This window comes from Motacilla alba, chromosome 12, assembly GCF_015832195.1.
Source record: "Motacilla alba alba isolate MOTALB_02 chromosome 12, Motacilla_alba_V1.0_pri, whole genome shotgun sequence".
Classification (NCBI taxonomy): domain Eukaryota; kingdom Metazoa; phylum Chordata; class Aves; order Passeriformes; family Motacillidae; genus Motacilla; species Motacilla alba.
In genome coordinates, this window is record NC_052027.1 from 9,351,143 (window position 1) to 9,367,486 (window position 16,344).

General features: G+C 43.1%; 1 protein-coding gene across 4 annotated transcripts in view; it reads right to left on the reverse strand.

Moving 5' to 3' along the window:
- The window catches only part of SETD5 (SET domain containing 5), a 65,655-nt gene that overhangs the window by 11,575 nt on the left and 37,736 nt on the right, over positions 1–16,344 (reverse strand). For all 4 annotated transcript variants that reach the window (XM_038148956.1, XM_038148955.1, XM_038148958.1 and 1 more), the window contains 11 exons: positions 13,673–13,821; positions 13,235–13,352; positions 12,702–12,811; positions 12,170–12,416; positions 11,901–11,981; positions 9,246–9,557; positions 8,098–8,415; positions 7,372–7,614; positions 3,888–4,017; positions 2,436–2,689; positions 1,051–1,107 (listed from right to left, as the gene is read on the reverse strand). In XM_038148956.1, coding sequence (XP_038004884.1) covers positions 1,051–1,107; positions 2,436–2,689; positions 3,888–4,017; positions 7,372–7,614; positions 8,098–8,415; positions 9,246–9,557; positions 11,901–11,981; positions 12,170–12,416; positions 12,702–12,811; positions 13,235–13,352; positions 13,673–13,821 — 2,019 coding nt within the window. The remainder of the gene's footprint in view (positions 1–1,050; positions 1,108–2,435; positions 2,690–3,887; positions 4,018–7,371; positions 7,615–8,097; positions 8,416–9,245; positions 9,558–11,900; positions 11,982–12,169; positions 12,417–12,701; positions 12,812–13,234; positions 13,353–13,672; positions 13,822–16,344) is intronic.

Consider the following 16,344-nt stretch of genomic DNA (forward strand, 5'->3'; position numbering starts at 1 on the left):
GCCAGGAGAGAACAGAACAGAACCTGTTGTCCTTCTGCTGTTTTATTAGCCAAGTTCTTGCCTGTCCCAAGTCAGCCACTACTAACTTCCTAACAATAAAATACCCAGGACGTCTAAGCCATTTGTTTTCACTTATTGTGAACTTTGGAGATCTTTAACAATAGTACATTCATTTAATTTTTACTGCATTTTTACATTTCACAGTTTCCAACAAAACCACAATGGCATCATCTTTGTGCTGTCAGAGTTTGTGGAGCACTAGGCAATAATACAACAGTATATTAATTTATCTACTTAAAGTGCCAAAAACCCTCCAGGGCAGCAGAATAATCATCTCCTTCACCACATTAATATGTCAGGATCTCAAACAATGAGTATAACTGACAAGATTTCATCCTCTTTGCAGGACTACAGTGCAGAGGGAAAAAACACAGCAGCACCAGGCACCAGCTCTGTCCTCCTGCTGTTGCTGAGAACATTTCCCCTGTTGTATTACGGCTCCAAGTAATCCAACACATTGGAGATGAGCACATATTTTCTACTATGAAACAGTCACTGAGCAAGGCAGTTCATCTCATCTTTTACAACAGGTCAGGGTAAGCAAAATACTACATTTTACCATCTCCTCAACATTTTCAGTCTGCAAGCGACTAGGTGGTGAGTCAAGGCTGAAGAGAGCAGGTCAGGTGTACCACTGTGTGCTTGTAAGTCAGAACTAGTGGTGAATACTTTCCCTTCCCCAGCAGTCATTTGGCCACTACTTAGAAATTCACAGACCACTCATGGGCTGGGCTGAGTCTGAAATTGGTGATGGTAATTCCAGGGTCCCCAAATCTCTTGCCTGCACCTCAGTAGCTGACACATACTGAGTCTTTCCACTGTCTGACTCCCATCAGGGTCAACAAATGAATCAAATTCCAGTCTTCAATTTGTTTGTTTTGTTGTGATAACCCTGAAAACTCTCTTCAGCCTTACTGTGACTAAAGCTCCACCTTTACTCCCAGGGCCTGCACACTCCTCCCTCCCCTCCCACCACGCTCCCATAACTACCTCAGGTGACATGGACTCGGGCCTATGCGCAGGGGAGCTCTCGGGGGAGGACACGTTCTAGAGGAAGGAAAAGCATCTAGTTATTCATCTCCTTCAAAAGTCAAGAGGCAATCACAATGTACAAAAGCACACAGGTTAGCAATGGCTATTCTGAACAACTGGCCTCAGCCTGGACAGCATCATGGTTGGTTTAGTCTCTAAAGCTTCCTGGAAGCACAGACAGGACTGGGTTACTGCATCTCATGATGCAACTTAGTACCCAAAACAGAGCACATGAATGTTAAGAAAAGCAGCAGCAGCTACTTCTGTATTTCTGATGCTGTCAGACAGACTTTGCACCATGAAGTATAGAGAAAGACACATGGGAGAGAAGAAAAGCCTGGTTTAGCCCAGAAAGTACACTAAGATCCCCCAAAGACTAAGATGACCTTTCATGGACATATACTATAAAACAAACATGTCTCTTCCAATCCACTGTGGGCCACCTTTCCAGCTCAAGTCAAGAGAAGAGGCGTGAGCAGCTAGCTTTATGAAATGTTGTATCATCGGGGCACCTACATCAGTGAAGGCAGTGTATGCATGTGACAGCACCGTTAAGGGCTCTTCCCAAGCACTTCCCTTTCCATGCTACTGAGCAGGCCTCAAATAGAATCAGAGAGGCAGGATTCCCAGAGCTGTGCTGCTATCAGAGAAATATAGCAGGAGTCACTGTTTTCTGCAAAGCAGAAAACTGAGGAATCTCAGAAATTTCTTAACAAAAAGTTCTGACAAACTCCACCAAAAAAGCAGAAGCATCATGCTTTTGGCCCCTCTTATGAATATGGAGGGGCCAAGCATCTCCTGAATTGCTTCCACTCTAAAAAGATCACAAAACTGAGTCTGAAAAACCTCAATCTGTAAAACCAAAGAATATAGTGGAAGACGATGTGAAGTAACACTACCGTGCTCTGGGTTACTCAAAGCTGTTTGGAGAAAGAAGAGCCAAGGATGCTTTACAGCCTCTAAGAAATGGAATACTTGTACTCTTTGGAAGTGGCAGGGATTGAAAACCCCTTTGGCATAGAGATCTGAAGTGGGGGAGATGATGAAGGGCGCTGAAAAACCTGAGAAATTAGGAGCTACTCTGCAGAAATAGAAAAAGAAAGGTAAGACTAATGTTACTGATAGCTAGAAAGTGAGGGGAGGCTGGGTGTAGCAAAGTGTGACATTTCACAGAGCAGATCTGTCCAGAAGTGAAGTAGAAGAGGAAGGCAGCAGTGCTCTTGAGGCCGAGACTGTGATGCTGCTCAGGAATACATACTCAAAAAGGAAGGCCCTAGTTCCAGCTCTGCTGAAAATATTGCTGTTCTTTTGTTTTTAGTACACTCAGTCCCGGGCGGGTTTACCTCGAACTGTAGTGGAGTATTGCAGCGGCTGGCAGCCAGGGAGGGGATGGGTGAGAACAGGACGCCGTAACCATTGCGAGCCTCCTCCTCCCCGGGCAGCGACGAGCAGGGCGTGGGCAGCTGCGGGCTCGCCGCGCCGGGGACCGAAGGGACGGGAGGCGGGGGCGTGACAGGAGACAGCGGCCGCAGCAACTTCTTAACGTTCTGCTCCATCAAGTAGCGAGACTTCCATTTCTTCAGGGGACTCAGCAAGTCTGAAACACAAACGGAGCTGAGGACACGGCTGACCACTGACCATGAGCTGTTCTCTTCCCCCTAGTCCCGGCCTGAATGAAGCCCAGGAGTCTTCAATGCAACTACAAAAGACTCCTAAAAATGAAGTACCTCTGAGTTACTTCTACATCAATGTCTAGAGACTGGTAACAGAACAATACATCAATCAGGAACATGCTCTGAACAAGGAAAGGCAAATATTTCAACTAGAAGCAAGCACAAGAGGGAGCTAGGGGAAAGGAAGACATGAAAGGTTAAAAAGAGGAGAGAATAGAGGAGAGAGGTCAGAGGACATGTCGTTGTGATTCTTACGAACAAATCAGAGACAGCTCAGTTATCATTACCTGAACCTAACAGTTCCCTATACGCTACATCAGTACAGCCCAAGCACAATTCCACTTCCACTAAGGATTACAGCCTTTTCCTCAGGCCTACCTCTCTTCAAAATAATAATAATATTTTTTGATGCTTAGTTTAAAAACCCAGCAAAACCAAATCACCAGTAAATTCTACAGGTTACGTCTTGCTTGAGAGGTACATTTATTGGTTCTGGCATTCTGTTTATTTCCTATTCACCTCATCTTTCAATAATCAAATTTATATTATCTGTGTGATGTCTAGCTCCTTGTCTGTCATCCTTGGAAAACTGATCGCTAACTGGGCTGATCTGCACTCTCTTTCTCTGTAAATTCAGACACAATATTTAACCATTCTGTTACTTTACTCACAGATTTTAGCTTCTCCATCCTTGAGACTTACTTAGCCATTTGTTTATTGCACGCATGCCTGTAAGACTTTACTACATCTTCCTATAATCAGCAAGTATTTAGTTGACCTTCTAACAGCACCTTGCTGAAAAGAGATGATCCTGGGCTCTCTTACCTCTAACCCCTCCCTTCCATATTGTACAAGACATCCCAGAGCACTGAGATTGATGATGCAATGTTAAGTGATTATCTTTTGACAAAAAAATACTGAGAAACTTTACAGATGCTCAAGCTAGAATGGGTCTGCAGAAATTTGAATGAACGGCAAAGCAACATTCTCACCTACCCAGAAGCTGTGCCATCAGGCAGCAGGACACGTTAGGATGTCACTTGTACAGCTGCCTTTGGTATTCAGCACCTTCCCCAGTCTGACTCCAGGGCCCACGGTGCCCTGATGGTGCTGAGCACTCACCTGTGTCATCTTTGCAGATGCTGGAGGAGCTGCTGTTCTCATTGCTTTGGTATAGACACTGGGTTCTGTTCTCTTGCGGAGCTGCGGAGCTCTGAGTCATCCCCTCTTCCAGGGCTTGTTTGATCCAGCGCTGAAACAGAACGAGACTGCATAAACGTGAAACTCCTCGGGTACTTTCTCTGCAATCCTGCAGGATGCACTCCGACTCCTACACTCGTGTGGAGCAGGGCAGGCTGCTCAGCAGCCTGGTGTTACCTCGCTGGCGTGCGCTCGGCTGGGAGCACGTTAGAGCACGGCTGTCAGCACTGAGCCCACCACCTACTGTGGAGGGGCTGCGCCCTTCCTGACACGGGTTCTGGGAGCAGCAATCATCAGCAGTAACAGAGATGAGTATAGAGCAAATTATAAATATAAAAATACAAGATGATGGCACCTAAAACTATTGAAACAATAGTCATTTAAAAGAAAAGGGACACAAATATAATGAACTATGTACAACCACTGATTTTTGAAAAAAGCTGTTTCCTGCCAAGGAGAGCAAATTTGAGAAAAAAAAAATCTGATTAAAATATAGGCAGCAGTTTTTAAGGAGGGTAAACCAAGAAAGGAATAATAAAAGCAAATCTTTTCTTCAGCTGCTAATAAAAAAGATAAGTCACAGTAGCCTTCTGAACATGGACAATTAAGAATGTTTCCCATCTCACACAAACGACCATGAACTGAAGCCTCAGCAAATCAGCTGCTGCAGTGGGTGTGCTAGCCCTGTATCTTGATACAGACTGACTCCTGATGGCAGGCAGGAATCTTTGCTTATTCTACTGTAAAGGTAACTGCCACAACATAAGGGAAAACACTCAAGTGATCCAGTGAAATGACAGCAAACTGCAGAAAAAAAGCAAACAGCAATTTTCATTTGTGTAGTTTACCCAGGGGACTCACTGCACAAGACTCCTCTTGTCCTAGAGAGGTTTAAAATTGTACTTTTACCTTTCAGGAATCCACAGTTCATCTGCATGCCAGCAATGTGTATCCTATTAGAGATACACGTGTGTGTCTTATGATTCCTCAAAGCTATCGTGAAAGTACATCTCAAACTCAGTGGCCACAATCCTCAAAGTGAAAACTTCAATGCGAGGATGAAGAGCAGGTGACAGGATCTATTTTGATGGCCTTCACTACTGCACAGCAGATGCTTCTTCTCTGTTCAAACGGAACTCAAGGGTTTCCACTGTGGCCGCCAGCAAAAGGGAGAAGTGGCAGCCAGTCTGGAGCACCTCTACCTCAAACGTGGCATCTGATCTGACAGCCAAGTCACTGCACAGGGTGTGATTAACGTGAGAGCAGGTTACAGTTCAGTTTCCTTGCGAGGTTCAGACACTGCCATGCTTTGGATGCAAACTGACATCATCAGCTGAATTTTTTGGCACAGTTCTCAGTAGTTTAAGGATGAGGCCTGCTGACAATCCAAGAAAATATGTGATCTATTTCAACAGCCTTTATAAATCAACCTCCTTGGCTGAGTAGTCAAAAGTAGACAAGACACAGATCAGGTCTTGAGAGAGCATATCATCAAATTCTGGACCATTTCTAGACCTCAGCTGGCTGAAAAGAAGGTGTTCCCTATGAGTTTTCTAAACATTCCTGAAAATAAGAAGCAGATTTCTAGATCTCCAGACTGTTAAATCATAAAACCACCAAATGCTACAAATCATTTTCCAAGAAAAAGCCAGGGATCGCCTACGAAATGGATGAAACCTCTCACTAGGACAGCTAACAATTATTTACATTCAGAAAGTAGAAATCTAACAAATCATTTCTGCAACATCTGTTCTGGACACAGCAACTTTCAATACTTTATTAACTATTGAATGGAATAGGTACCATATTTAAGTTTTCAGATTATGAAAAAAGAATGCTAGATGATACCATTAATAATTTCCCTACTAAATATGGAAATGGATAGGGAAAACACAACACAGCTTAGCAGAGTCTAGAACAATCACTTCTACAATTACAGGCTACAAAATGGGTTAGAACAACCAATGGGTTGTTCTAACAACATACAAAATCATGAATTGAACAGGAGTTTAAATAAACCTGTCAAAGAAAACTCAGTCATACTGGGATGCACAAAATGGGTACAGGTCAGAAGACACAAAGCAACTTTTCTGCTTTGAAAATGTCCCAGCTGCAACGCAACACCCAGTTTTGGACACAACTTCAAAGAAGGTGTGCACTAAACAGAAGTCATCAATAGTGAGACTAGTCCACTCCCTGTCCAGCAGTGAGAATTATCATTTGACTAGAAAAGAGTCAAATGCAGCGACAGATTGGAAGACTTGTTCCATGACAATAGCTTTCCCTCAATTTTGAGCTTGCTGGCCAGTTGTACAGCAACTGCACTGAGCACAGAACTCCAAATAACTCTGCCAGCTTTGCTCTGGATGTTTCTCTCTTGCCTGTGGCTCAAAGACACTGTCAAGGGTCAAAAGAAGCTCAAACCTTGCAGTTCTCAGCTTAAAGATGCATGAGGAGGTTGTCCAGGCACACAGAAACAGACAAGGTGTTGTCATACCTCTACATGTGAACCATGAAGAGCTTTACCTATGAAGGGAATACTGAAGAGACTGTTAGGGCATGACAACAAATTGGCTGAAGGTGGAAAACAGTAAAGTCCAAAGATTCTCTCTGGAAAAATACCCTCAAACAAAGGAAGGCAAAGAAACCAGGACATGGTACCTGAAAGCCACCAAGACAGGGAGAGCTGAAAAGATTTCTGTATAATTGTCCTCAGGTAATCACACAGGAACTGGAAAGTCTCTGAGCAAAACCAGCAGGCAACAGGGAAGACGGATTCCAATACAACTCTGACTGAGTGAACTACCCTGCCTTCCCTGCAGATGGGTAAATGCTGGCATTTACTGGAGTGACTAAATCCTTAGCTGGGGCTGGTTCAGGCTTCCTGCATGGCCTCAAGTCTCTGCCGTAGATAGGCAGTCTGTGATGCCAAACAAAGAGCTGTGGACTTGTTCTCGTAAACAGGCAAACTCAAAGCTTTTAAACCACAAAGGCTCTTCACAAAGACAATGAATCTTAACGGAGGCACTGGATTCTTGAGGTCCTCTGCAACACTGTCCTAGCCCCACAATGCCAACCATCCTCTGACTGTGAAAGTAGTAACATAAAACTTGCTAAGGGAAGCAATCAACACTCTCTGAATTGTGTATGCTGAATAATAAACAGCCACTGCAGATCTGAAAGTACACATTTCTAAAAGGGCAGTCACAGAACAGCTGCTCTACCATGGCAAAAGGATGAAAAGTGAACTCCGGCAAGGAGGTCAGCAGTCATAGCCTGGACACTGCATCAACACATTAGCTCAGTGGGAATGCACGGAAATAAACTCCACAGGACACAACAATTTTACAAGAGGGCCAGTAAGATGAGCATACATTGTGTAAAGGTAAGACACAAGCAAACATACCTTCTTACAGGAGCTGTAAATGCCATCCAACAGAAAGGGCCTTCGACGTCTCTCAGGGTTGAAAGGTGAACCAAAGCGAATGTAGTGTTTAGGTGTGGTACAAATCAGTGGGGAGTGCACGAGACCTGGCAACATATTTAGGGTAGTTGCCAAAACTGTTGGGTCTGTAGTAATGCGCAGAGGACACTCAATGGGACACTCCTGCTTCTCTGCCTTGTCGTTCAGCCATTCGGTCACCAGGTACTGAAGGAGGAAACGCAGGTCAGTGCAACCAGCACAGGTGAAGAAGAAAGGCAACATGGCACAATGGTGTATGGGAAGCAATGCTCAGCTCACCCCACATCCTAAAACCTCCCTCCTTCTCAAGAGGAAGGAATTCCTGTGTCAAACCCCATTCTCACCTGTTGGAGACACAACCCAATGTCACAGAAGTAGCTCGATTTTATGCTCCATTCATCTTATTAGAAGAATCTCCAAGAACTTGATCACCCTGTTCAAAACTAGTTTCTAGACACAAACAGCTAATTTATGCCCAGTATGTGGCAGCTGCCTATTAGCTTCTGCAATTTTTCCTCCTTTCCAACTTTATCCTAGCTTTTACATGTCAGTTGCAGTCACATTCCTTCTTGGTCTTCAATTCTCAGCTGAAAGTTAACCTCTTTGCTGCACCCTAAATAAGTACCTGCCATTCTGCCATCCTAACCTTGAGCACTTGGTCATATTTACCTTTTTTGTTTTGGGGTACTTTACTGCAGCTTTAGATTGGGATCCTGTGGCCAGGATAGCAGTTGGGTCAGATCCTGTCAACTGTCTGCCTTCTCCTGGCCCTTCCACATTGCTGACATCTGATGTGGTTACCAAGCTGGCAGTGCTGCCTTCCTCTGGGACAGCCTGTGTGAGTTCAGCTTGCTGGGAACTGGCTTGTTTCTGCCTTCTCAGTCTTTGTGCTGAACTGGTCCGGTATCGAGAGAAGCGACTTTTTGGTCGGGGCCTGGAGGGTTTTGCTGGAGCTGGCTTAGTCACTGTTTTTTCAGGGACAGCATCCTACAAAATAAACTGTCATTAGTCTGAGCACCTCTAAGAGTATTCCTTTTCTCTGCATAGAGGATCAAGAATTGAGATTTATTTATTGACACTACCTGACTCTCAAAATCTTGTTGGACTCTGTGTTGGTTCATAAGATGGCCTTGGGGACCCTTCAACACTGGCACATTATCGTTTTGTCTTCTGCATTCTTAAAGGATAGAACATGGGTCTTTAGGAAGGAAGCAGCAATAGGAAACTTGCTGCTTGTCTCAAGATAACTGCTCTTATTCCTGACCTGAGCTGACATGAAGCACTCCAGGCAAGTGTCTGAGCCCTGCCACAAAATGGGAACACATGCATCCAAAGTAGACTGGGTCAAAAAAAAACCCAAACAAAAAGAAAAGAACTTTCCATCGCTGCACTTACGCATCCAACTTAAGCTCACACCAGTTCTCTTCCCTGGAGAAGGAGCTGGGCTTGATCAGCCCAGAGAGGACTGAGGGGGATGTAACAGCAGTCTTCCTATAAACAGCCTGAAGCCACTAAGAAGATGCAGTGGTGCATCAATGGACATACACTGAAATGAGAGGTTCAGACTGGATACATGGCAAATTGTTTTCAATCTAACAGCCATAAACCTGAAGAGATACAATCTCCATCCCTGGAGGTTTTCAAGAGAAGACTGGGTAAAACACTGGCCAGCCTGGTCTAGCTTCAGAGCTGTCCGTACCTAACTCAGAATGGGCTAGAAAGCCCACAAAGCTCCTCCCCACCTGAATGATCTTATGATCAGAAATGCTGCGCCTGAGCTTCGTACAAGATAGCAAACAGTTTTATCTTCATCTTACCGCTACTTGTGAGGACCGTCGTGTGTTCACCCCAGTACTGCTGGTACTGTTAGAAACAGGAGCAGGAGGAGCAGGAGGAGCAGGAGGAGGAGGAGGAGGAGGAGGAGGAGGAGGAGGTGCACTCAGTGCTGAACTTCCATCTTCAGTTTCAGGAGTCTCTGTTTTTACTTCTTCCAGCTCAGGAGCTTCAGCATTGACGTTGATTTCAGCATCAGTGCTGTTACGGTCTGATGGTTGCTCTCGTCTCCTCTTTCTCTTTTCTAAGTTCTCAAACATGTGCATGATGGCTTCTACCTTCCTGTCTTCCCGGGACTGCAACACAAGGGAAAATTGAAGTAAGCATGGTGAATTATGCACATAAACAAGGCAAGAACAGATATGGGAAGCAGCAGAAAGAGAACAACTGCCAAATAGCAATGACAAAAGCCAGACAGAGGACAGAGAGAAGCAGTTCTTATCAGTTATTTGCATTTTTCAATATGGCAAATCTCCCAGAATAACAACACAATCATGTGTTTCTAGCGCAAGTAGAAGAACTTGACTTTGTTCTTAAATAGGACCACTTAGATACTACTGAGTTATGTTAGTAAAACAGCCACAAGGAAATGCATAATTTTGAAGAATTAAAAACTGTAAGAAAGCATAAGTAGAATGGAGAGATGACTTGGAAACAAATAGAGCTATTTGCGAATGACCAACCAAACAGAAGCCAGGGGCAATAGATGTACGTGATTAAGTAATTTGCAGCAAGTGCAATACACCACACAAACTGATTAAAATGTTCCAGATTCATTCTTTTCCCAACAAGAATGTCAGAAGATGACCCAGCTCAAAAATAAAAGCTCTGGTCTAAGCAGCTTACATAGTGGATAAGAAAAACAGAACATGAGAGAACACAGAGGCAAAACAAGTCAATTTATTAGGTAAACACAAAGGACAGGAAATCTTATCACCTGGCTATGTCAGGAATAATTGGTACCTATGCATCTAAAAAGCCCAATACAATAAAGCTGCAGTGACTGGCAAGAATCAAGTGGGTTTTAAGAAGTGAGGTCAAGTGTCTTCTGAGATTTATCATGAAGAAAGTATCTTGGAGCCCATGGTCTGGCCTTTACAGTTTTCTATTTAAAAATACTACAAACACACAAAGAGAGACTGGGGAAACTATAGAGATGGGTATTTACCTGATGCCAAGTATAGAAAACTGAATCGCATTAAAGCAGATTAGCTGGTGCAACCTACAGGAACAGGGCTTACAGGCTGACAGGAAACTAACACTTCACTTAGGCTTACTGAACTATTCTGTCCCAAAAAGAGATCAGCCTCCCTGCATGAAAATGAAATCTTCCCTCCAAAGCTTTAAGGCCAATCCGATGGATGACTGCTCTCATTCAAATTTCAGTGGAACCTGACTGCTTTATCTCATCTGTTCTAAAAAAATCCATCAGTTAATCCAAGCATCTCTCCACCGGATGGCCCTTGGCTCTCCAGGCTGCTGCACTATCTTAACATTGAAAGCATTCTCAGGAAATTTACACTTGGCAGATTCATATCCCTGATTAGAGGAGGACAGGTGATTATGATATTGGTGAGCAAAGAAAAACAGGGAATTCCTAGCTTCAATCCATTTGTTGGCTGGTAAAAGGATGGGAGCAATTTTTCTGTTCTTCTTCCTTGGGTTTCTGGTTGATTGGTTGTTTCATTTGTGTATTTGCATTTTTGTTTGGATTTTTCTCTTGTTTATTTAAATTAATGAATTAAGAGCCAGAACAGCTCCACTCACATGCATAAAACATTCTAATCCAGGCAGCAATCCCAGGAGCCATAAGCAACACAAGAAAAAAACTACCAGCTCAACTCAATAAAGATGAAGGCTAAGAAAGGACTGTATTATCAAAGATCCCAGAGCACTAAGATATATTTTGATCAAGAAGACTGCTTAAGATGACAATAATTTGGAAATACAGAGATTTCCTGAGTAAGTGCCAATAGTACTGTTAGGGGTCTACCCCTCCTACTGACTTTTGCAACTTGATCCCACTCTTTTCCCCACATGGCAACATGTTTATGAAACCATACACTGAACAGATACCTGCTTACAAATCTAACCCAGCAAAAATGATCAAGTTTTAAGAAAAATCAGGTTCTGATTCATGGTATGATTGAATTGAAGATATCCCTGCTCACTGAGGGGTTGCAGGACTAGGTGACCTTTGATAGTGCCTTGCAACTCACACTGCTGTGGTTCTATATAGTGCCATAAATTCCTGTACTGGCAATAAGGAAGGGCAGCAGGAACATAAAGAGGGTCCAATTACCTTTTTGGAATCAGGTGCTGATGGTTTTGCTAAAGGTGTGTTTTAGACTATAGAACAGCCCTGAAAGTAACAGTTAAACCTTTCAACGAGGAAACAAATCTATAGTCCATCTCCTAATCTGCAGCACCCTAACATAAATCCTGTGACTTGAAGTCAACCAAACCTGGGTGGTTTTTTACTCCCCACTTTTTTCTTCTGCTGTTGCTGATCAAATTACTGAAGATCACTAACAGATGGGATTTGTGTTCAAACAAGTGAAATATCCAACTGGACCTGTTGGTCACTGCATGAAGCGAGTCCTAAAGAGGGTGATACCCAGACAGAGAGAGCTACTTGCCCGTCTGCTGTGGACCAAGGCTCCCTGTTCATCTACAGGCTCCTCTTTCTCCCCTTCTTGTTTCTCCTCCTTCTCTGGCACCTGAGATAGAAACCCAGATTAAGTAACCCAGTACTGTTTCACAATTACCAAGAATTTATGGTAATTTAAGATGCTAAAGGTTTAAAAAAGGCTTCCTGCAGCTTCTCTTCTGAAGATTCCAATGCTGTTGGATCAGACTCCTGCAGCACTGATTGCTAACGTATATAACAAGGGGGCAAAGATTTTACCTCATTGTCACTGGCTGCTGCAGGTCCCTCAGGAACTTCCTCAGTTTGCTGACTGCTGTTCTCATCCGACGCAACGCTCTGCTGCTCCATTTCTAGCTCCTTTCGACGGGCCTTTCGCCGACGTGTTTCTGCCCCAATCAGTGTGCCTAAAACAGGTGGAGGTAGGTGTTCTGCAGCATTTGGGCTACGTTTCTGCACAGGGCAATTCCGGTTCCCCTTGTGACACGCACAGTCCACTTTATAATTGCTGCTCCAAAACACAAACATAATTCGTGTCACTCTTCATTTCTCAACCCCTGCACAGAGACATTCAATACATCTCCTACTAAACATCTCACCACGTGCCAAAGCAAGGACAGCAGGCTACCTTATGGCCTCTATTGTAGAATATGCCAGCAGAACTGGACAGAATAGCCGGGAAATGCAATTCAGTAGAAAACGGAGCAATATGTAGAATGCGAGGAAAGGGCTGGAGGAAGATGTCCAGTCCAGGAGGGCAGTGGAGAGCTCCTGGGCGAGGTGAAGGACTCACCAGATGTTGTACTCATAGTCAAAGGCGATGGTAACCTCTGTGTCCTTGGCAATGGTGGCAACAGCATAGATGCACAGGTGGATCATCCCATCAGCAATCACATGACGAACCTTGTCAAACGAAGTAGAAAGAAGCTGACGTCTCCACAGGTTGCATTTCCTACTTCTAAGACGGAAGTCTCCTTTTGCAAAGTAGCTCTTATTCTACTTTATGAATAATTATCCCAAATTCTCCATAGGGAAAAGCCTTCTTCACTGCTCTTGTCTCATACTGTGCTTTTCCACTTACAACTGCTACCACCTGCTTACCCTCAGTATCATTGTGCAGCCAAAGGAAAGACATAAAAGAAATCTCTCTCTTCCAAAAAAAACTCCCTTATGCTCCCAAACTGCCTCATATTCCAAGTATAAACCATCAAACAAGCAAGAGACACAGAGAATTTGCTGCATTTAGTGCATTTTAAGTTAGGGAAAGCACTAAGCTTATGTAAAACATGTATTTGCAGTAACAGTGATGACGAAGAGAGAATTTACCTCTGCATTTGGAGTGCAGGACCGCCTGATGAACCTGGCATCATTACCAAAGGTGCGGGCATCAACACACATCTCAACGCCATTGAACTTGGAGTAGAACAGCACAAAGGGATATGGCCTGAAGAAGCAACAGAACATCTCAGCCCCAAAATACCCAATTCCCACAGCACTTTTGTTAACAGGTATCCCTCACTTCACTGGAAGCAGAACTTCCATCAGCACTATTGTTCTGGGGGTTATGTATTTGCAACTATTTAAAACATCTATTTCAGAGGGTTTGGTCCACAAGCAGAGCATCAAGCTGAGGTGATACATCTGATTTCCCACTTCTATGGAAGGCACAGCTGACAGGACCCTATAAGTGAGCACTATCCCACAGAGACACCAGTCTCTCTGTGCCACGATGCTCTCATACCCATCATTTCATAGTACTCTTACTTTTTGAAGAAATGCCCATTGACCTCGAATTGCTGTCGTAACATAACCTTCCCTCGATACTCAATTATAAGGGTATCTAGTGCCAAGTCTCTTGCTGCCCTCAGGATCTTCCGGTGCTTCTGAACCCGAGTCACCCTTCCCAGCTGCAGCTGTAACGAAAACCAGAGCAAGAGAGGAAAATTTGAACCAAAGGCTCTAACTCATGAAGAATATTTTACCTACATAAAAAGAAAAAAATATTCTAATAGCAACATGCAGAAACTCTGCCAGGTGAATATGTTGTTTATTTTGTAACACTTTAGTAATGATCAATAACCTTGATAATATTTATCAAAAGCAAACAGTATTTATTCCTTTCCTTCAAAAGTAGTCTGACAAATCTATTAGACCAAGTATTTCAGTCTTGCAGCTAGGAGGCATAACCAGACCTGTCACTTGCTTCTAACTGGGAATTGCTTTGCAATTATGGCCACTTTCACAGCCAGAATAATTGAAATCTTCCCTAAATTGTGGGTTGTCACACATTCAGAGGAAAAAAATGCAAGCTTTTCCTTCTGCAGAGGATGGTAAATTCCAGCAAACAGGCCAAAGACTTAAGCTGGCAATTTCCATCTCCATCCAGAAACATCTCTACATATCTCTGTTCAGCTAGTGCTGTTGATTTTATTTTTTTTTAACATGAGGAACTAAATTTTTAATGAAGTAGTGACAGTTCATTAAAACATATATTAAAGTCTACAGCTCTATTACAATTGATTTTCACAACGTGTCTTGACAGCATGAAACCACAACATTCTTTAAGTACAGACATCCAAATCTGACATATTTTATGGAATAATGGAAGGGATATTATAAGCACTAGGGTATAGGAAAGACTTATTCCATAAAAACAAAGTTCTTTCCTTACTTAACAGATGAAACCTCTCTGTGAGTAAAGATAATGTGAAGATGACTGGTGCCTCACCACCACTGCTGTGCCTGTTCCTTCCTAAACACTCTATTCACTGCTCATAAGGGCCCAGTTTTGATACCTTTCCAGAGTGAATTGAAGCTTAAGTGCTCTGACTTCAGTAAAAATGACAGTCATGTATTTAAATTATGAGTAAACCACAAAATTTTACTGAAAGCAAGATCCCAACTTTTCCTGAGAGAACTCTCATTGGAAACAGCTACTGAGCACTCTGCAGAAATGGATAAAAATTAGTTTAAGGGGCTCAACCTGAATAATGACAGAACACATAACGTTCTAACCTTGTGGAAGTAAAAGTTAATGTCTTAAGGCAGCACTCAGCACTGGGAACCCAGCAAAACCTTGTACTGAGCACATGAAAATACTGAACCACAGGTCTTTTAAACCCTTTTTTTTCTGACTGGGATCCTCTATCTCCTCTGTATAAAACTCCCTCAAGAAAATGACTTGTTTCTGTAAGACATTATACTCCAGATCTTGGATGAGCCAGAAAAGTAAGATCTATTTGTTGACTTCTCTCACTTAGATCCAGGATGAAGACAGCTTTATAAAAATATTCATTTGAAACCCAGAGCTCCTCTTGAGATACAATCCAGTGCCACATCTGTCATGCCCATGGTGTTTATCTGTCTTGTACCAGTAATGGTAGCAATCTCTATCTGCCAGCAATTGGGAAAACCTGGACACATGTACTGGAGACTCTGAAAAGCCTTGCAGGGTGTTCATCTCTTCAGGTCTTGGGTCCTGACAGAAGCTCACAGAGCATTCCCTAAGTCCACAGAAACATGTTATTTCCAGAGTGAGAAGCCACGCTGTTGATCCTGATTTCTGATCAACAAACCCATGATATGAGCGAGCTGTAGGATGAGCCTGTTTACACCACACGGAGTAGTGGCTAAATTACTTTCAGCATTTTGTAGTATCCAACTGTGGCAACAAAGAATAAATCAATAGGACCAGATTTCCTAGTGTATGACAGGAGATAAGAAGAAAGTATCTGAAGCTATCAGATCAGTTAGGACCCAGTGTGTTTCCAGTTGAGTAAGTCTCTTTCTATACTATCACTGATTTGTTTTTATACCTTCTCACCTAAGCTGGCCCTACACAGGAGGGTTGGACCAGATGACCTTCAGTGGTTCCTCCCAACCTAAACTGTTCTACACTCTAAGAGTACAACGAGATAATATCTTTCAGAAGGGAATGTCTGGTAGCCTTCACTCTCACCTTTGCCCCATGACTGACTTGGATTACTTTTCACCTCATGCCAGAAAACAGCTTGGAGAATATAGGTGGGATAAGCTGGGGTGGTCAGAGGAGGAGAAAGTCCGTGCAGGAAAGAGAAAGTCTGCATCTGTGTAACTTATTTATCTGAGTTTGGTGAAACAGGAATGATCTCACAGCTCTTCTGGTAAGACATAGCTCAGCTTGTTTTCATTTTCTGAATTTAGAAATATGAAGTGGATTAGCTGCCATGCTTTCATGTGTGAAAAGAACAAATGATTGTATTCATGTCACAGGCTAGGGACTGCTGACTGCTAATCAGACAAAACTGTTCTGATATGTTTGCAGAGCAACATCTGCATAATACTCAGTGGCTTTATTTTATAAAGGCCCTTTTGCTCTTCACTTCAGAATGTGAAATCAATCAGGGGTTTGAGCTCAAGTCAGCAATTATCAGAGGCAGCAAAGGGTAAATACTAAC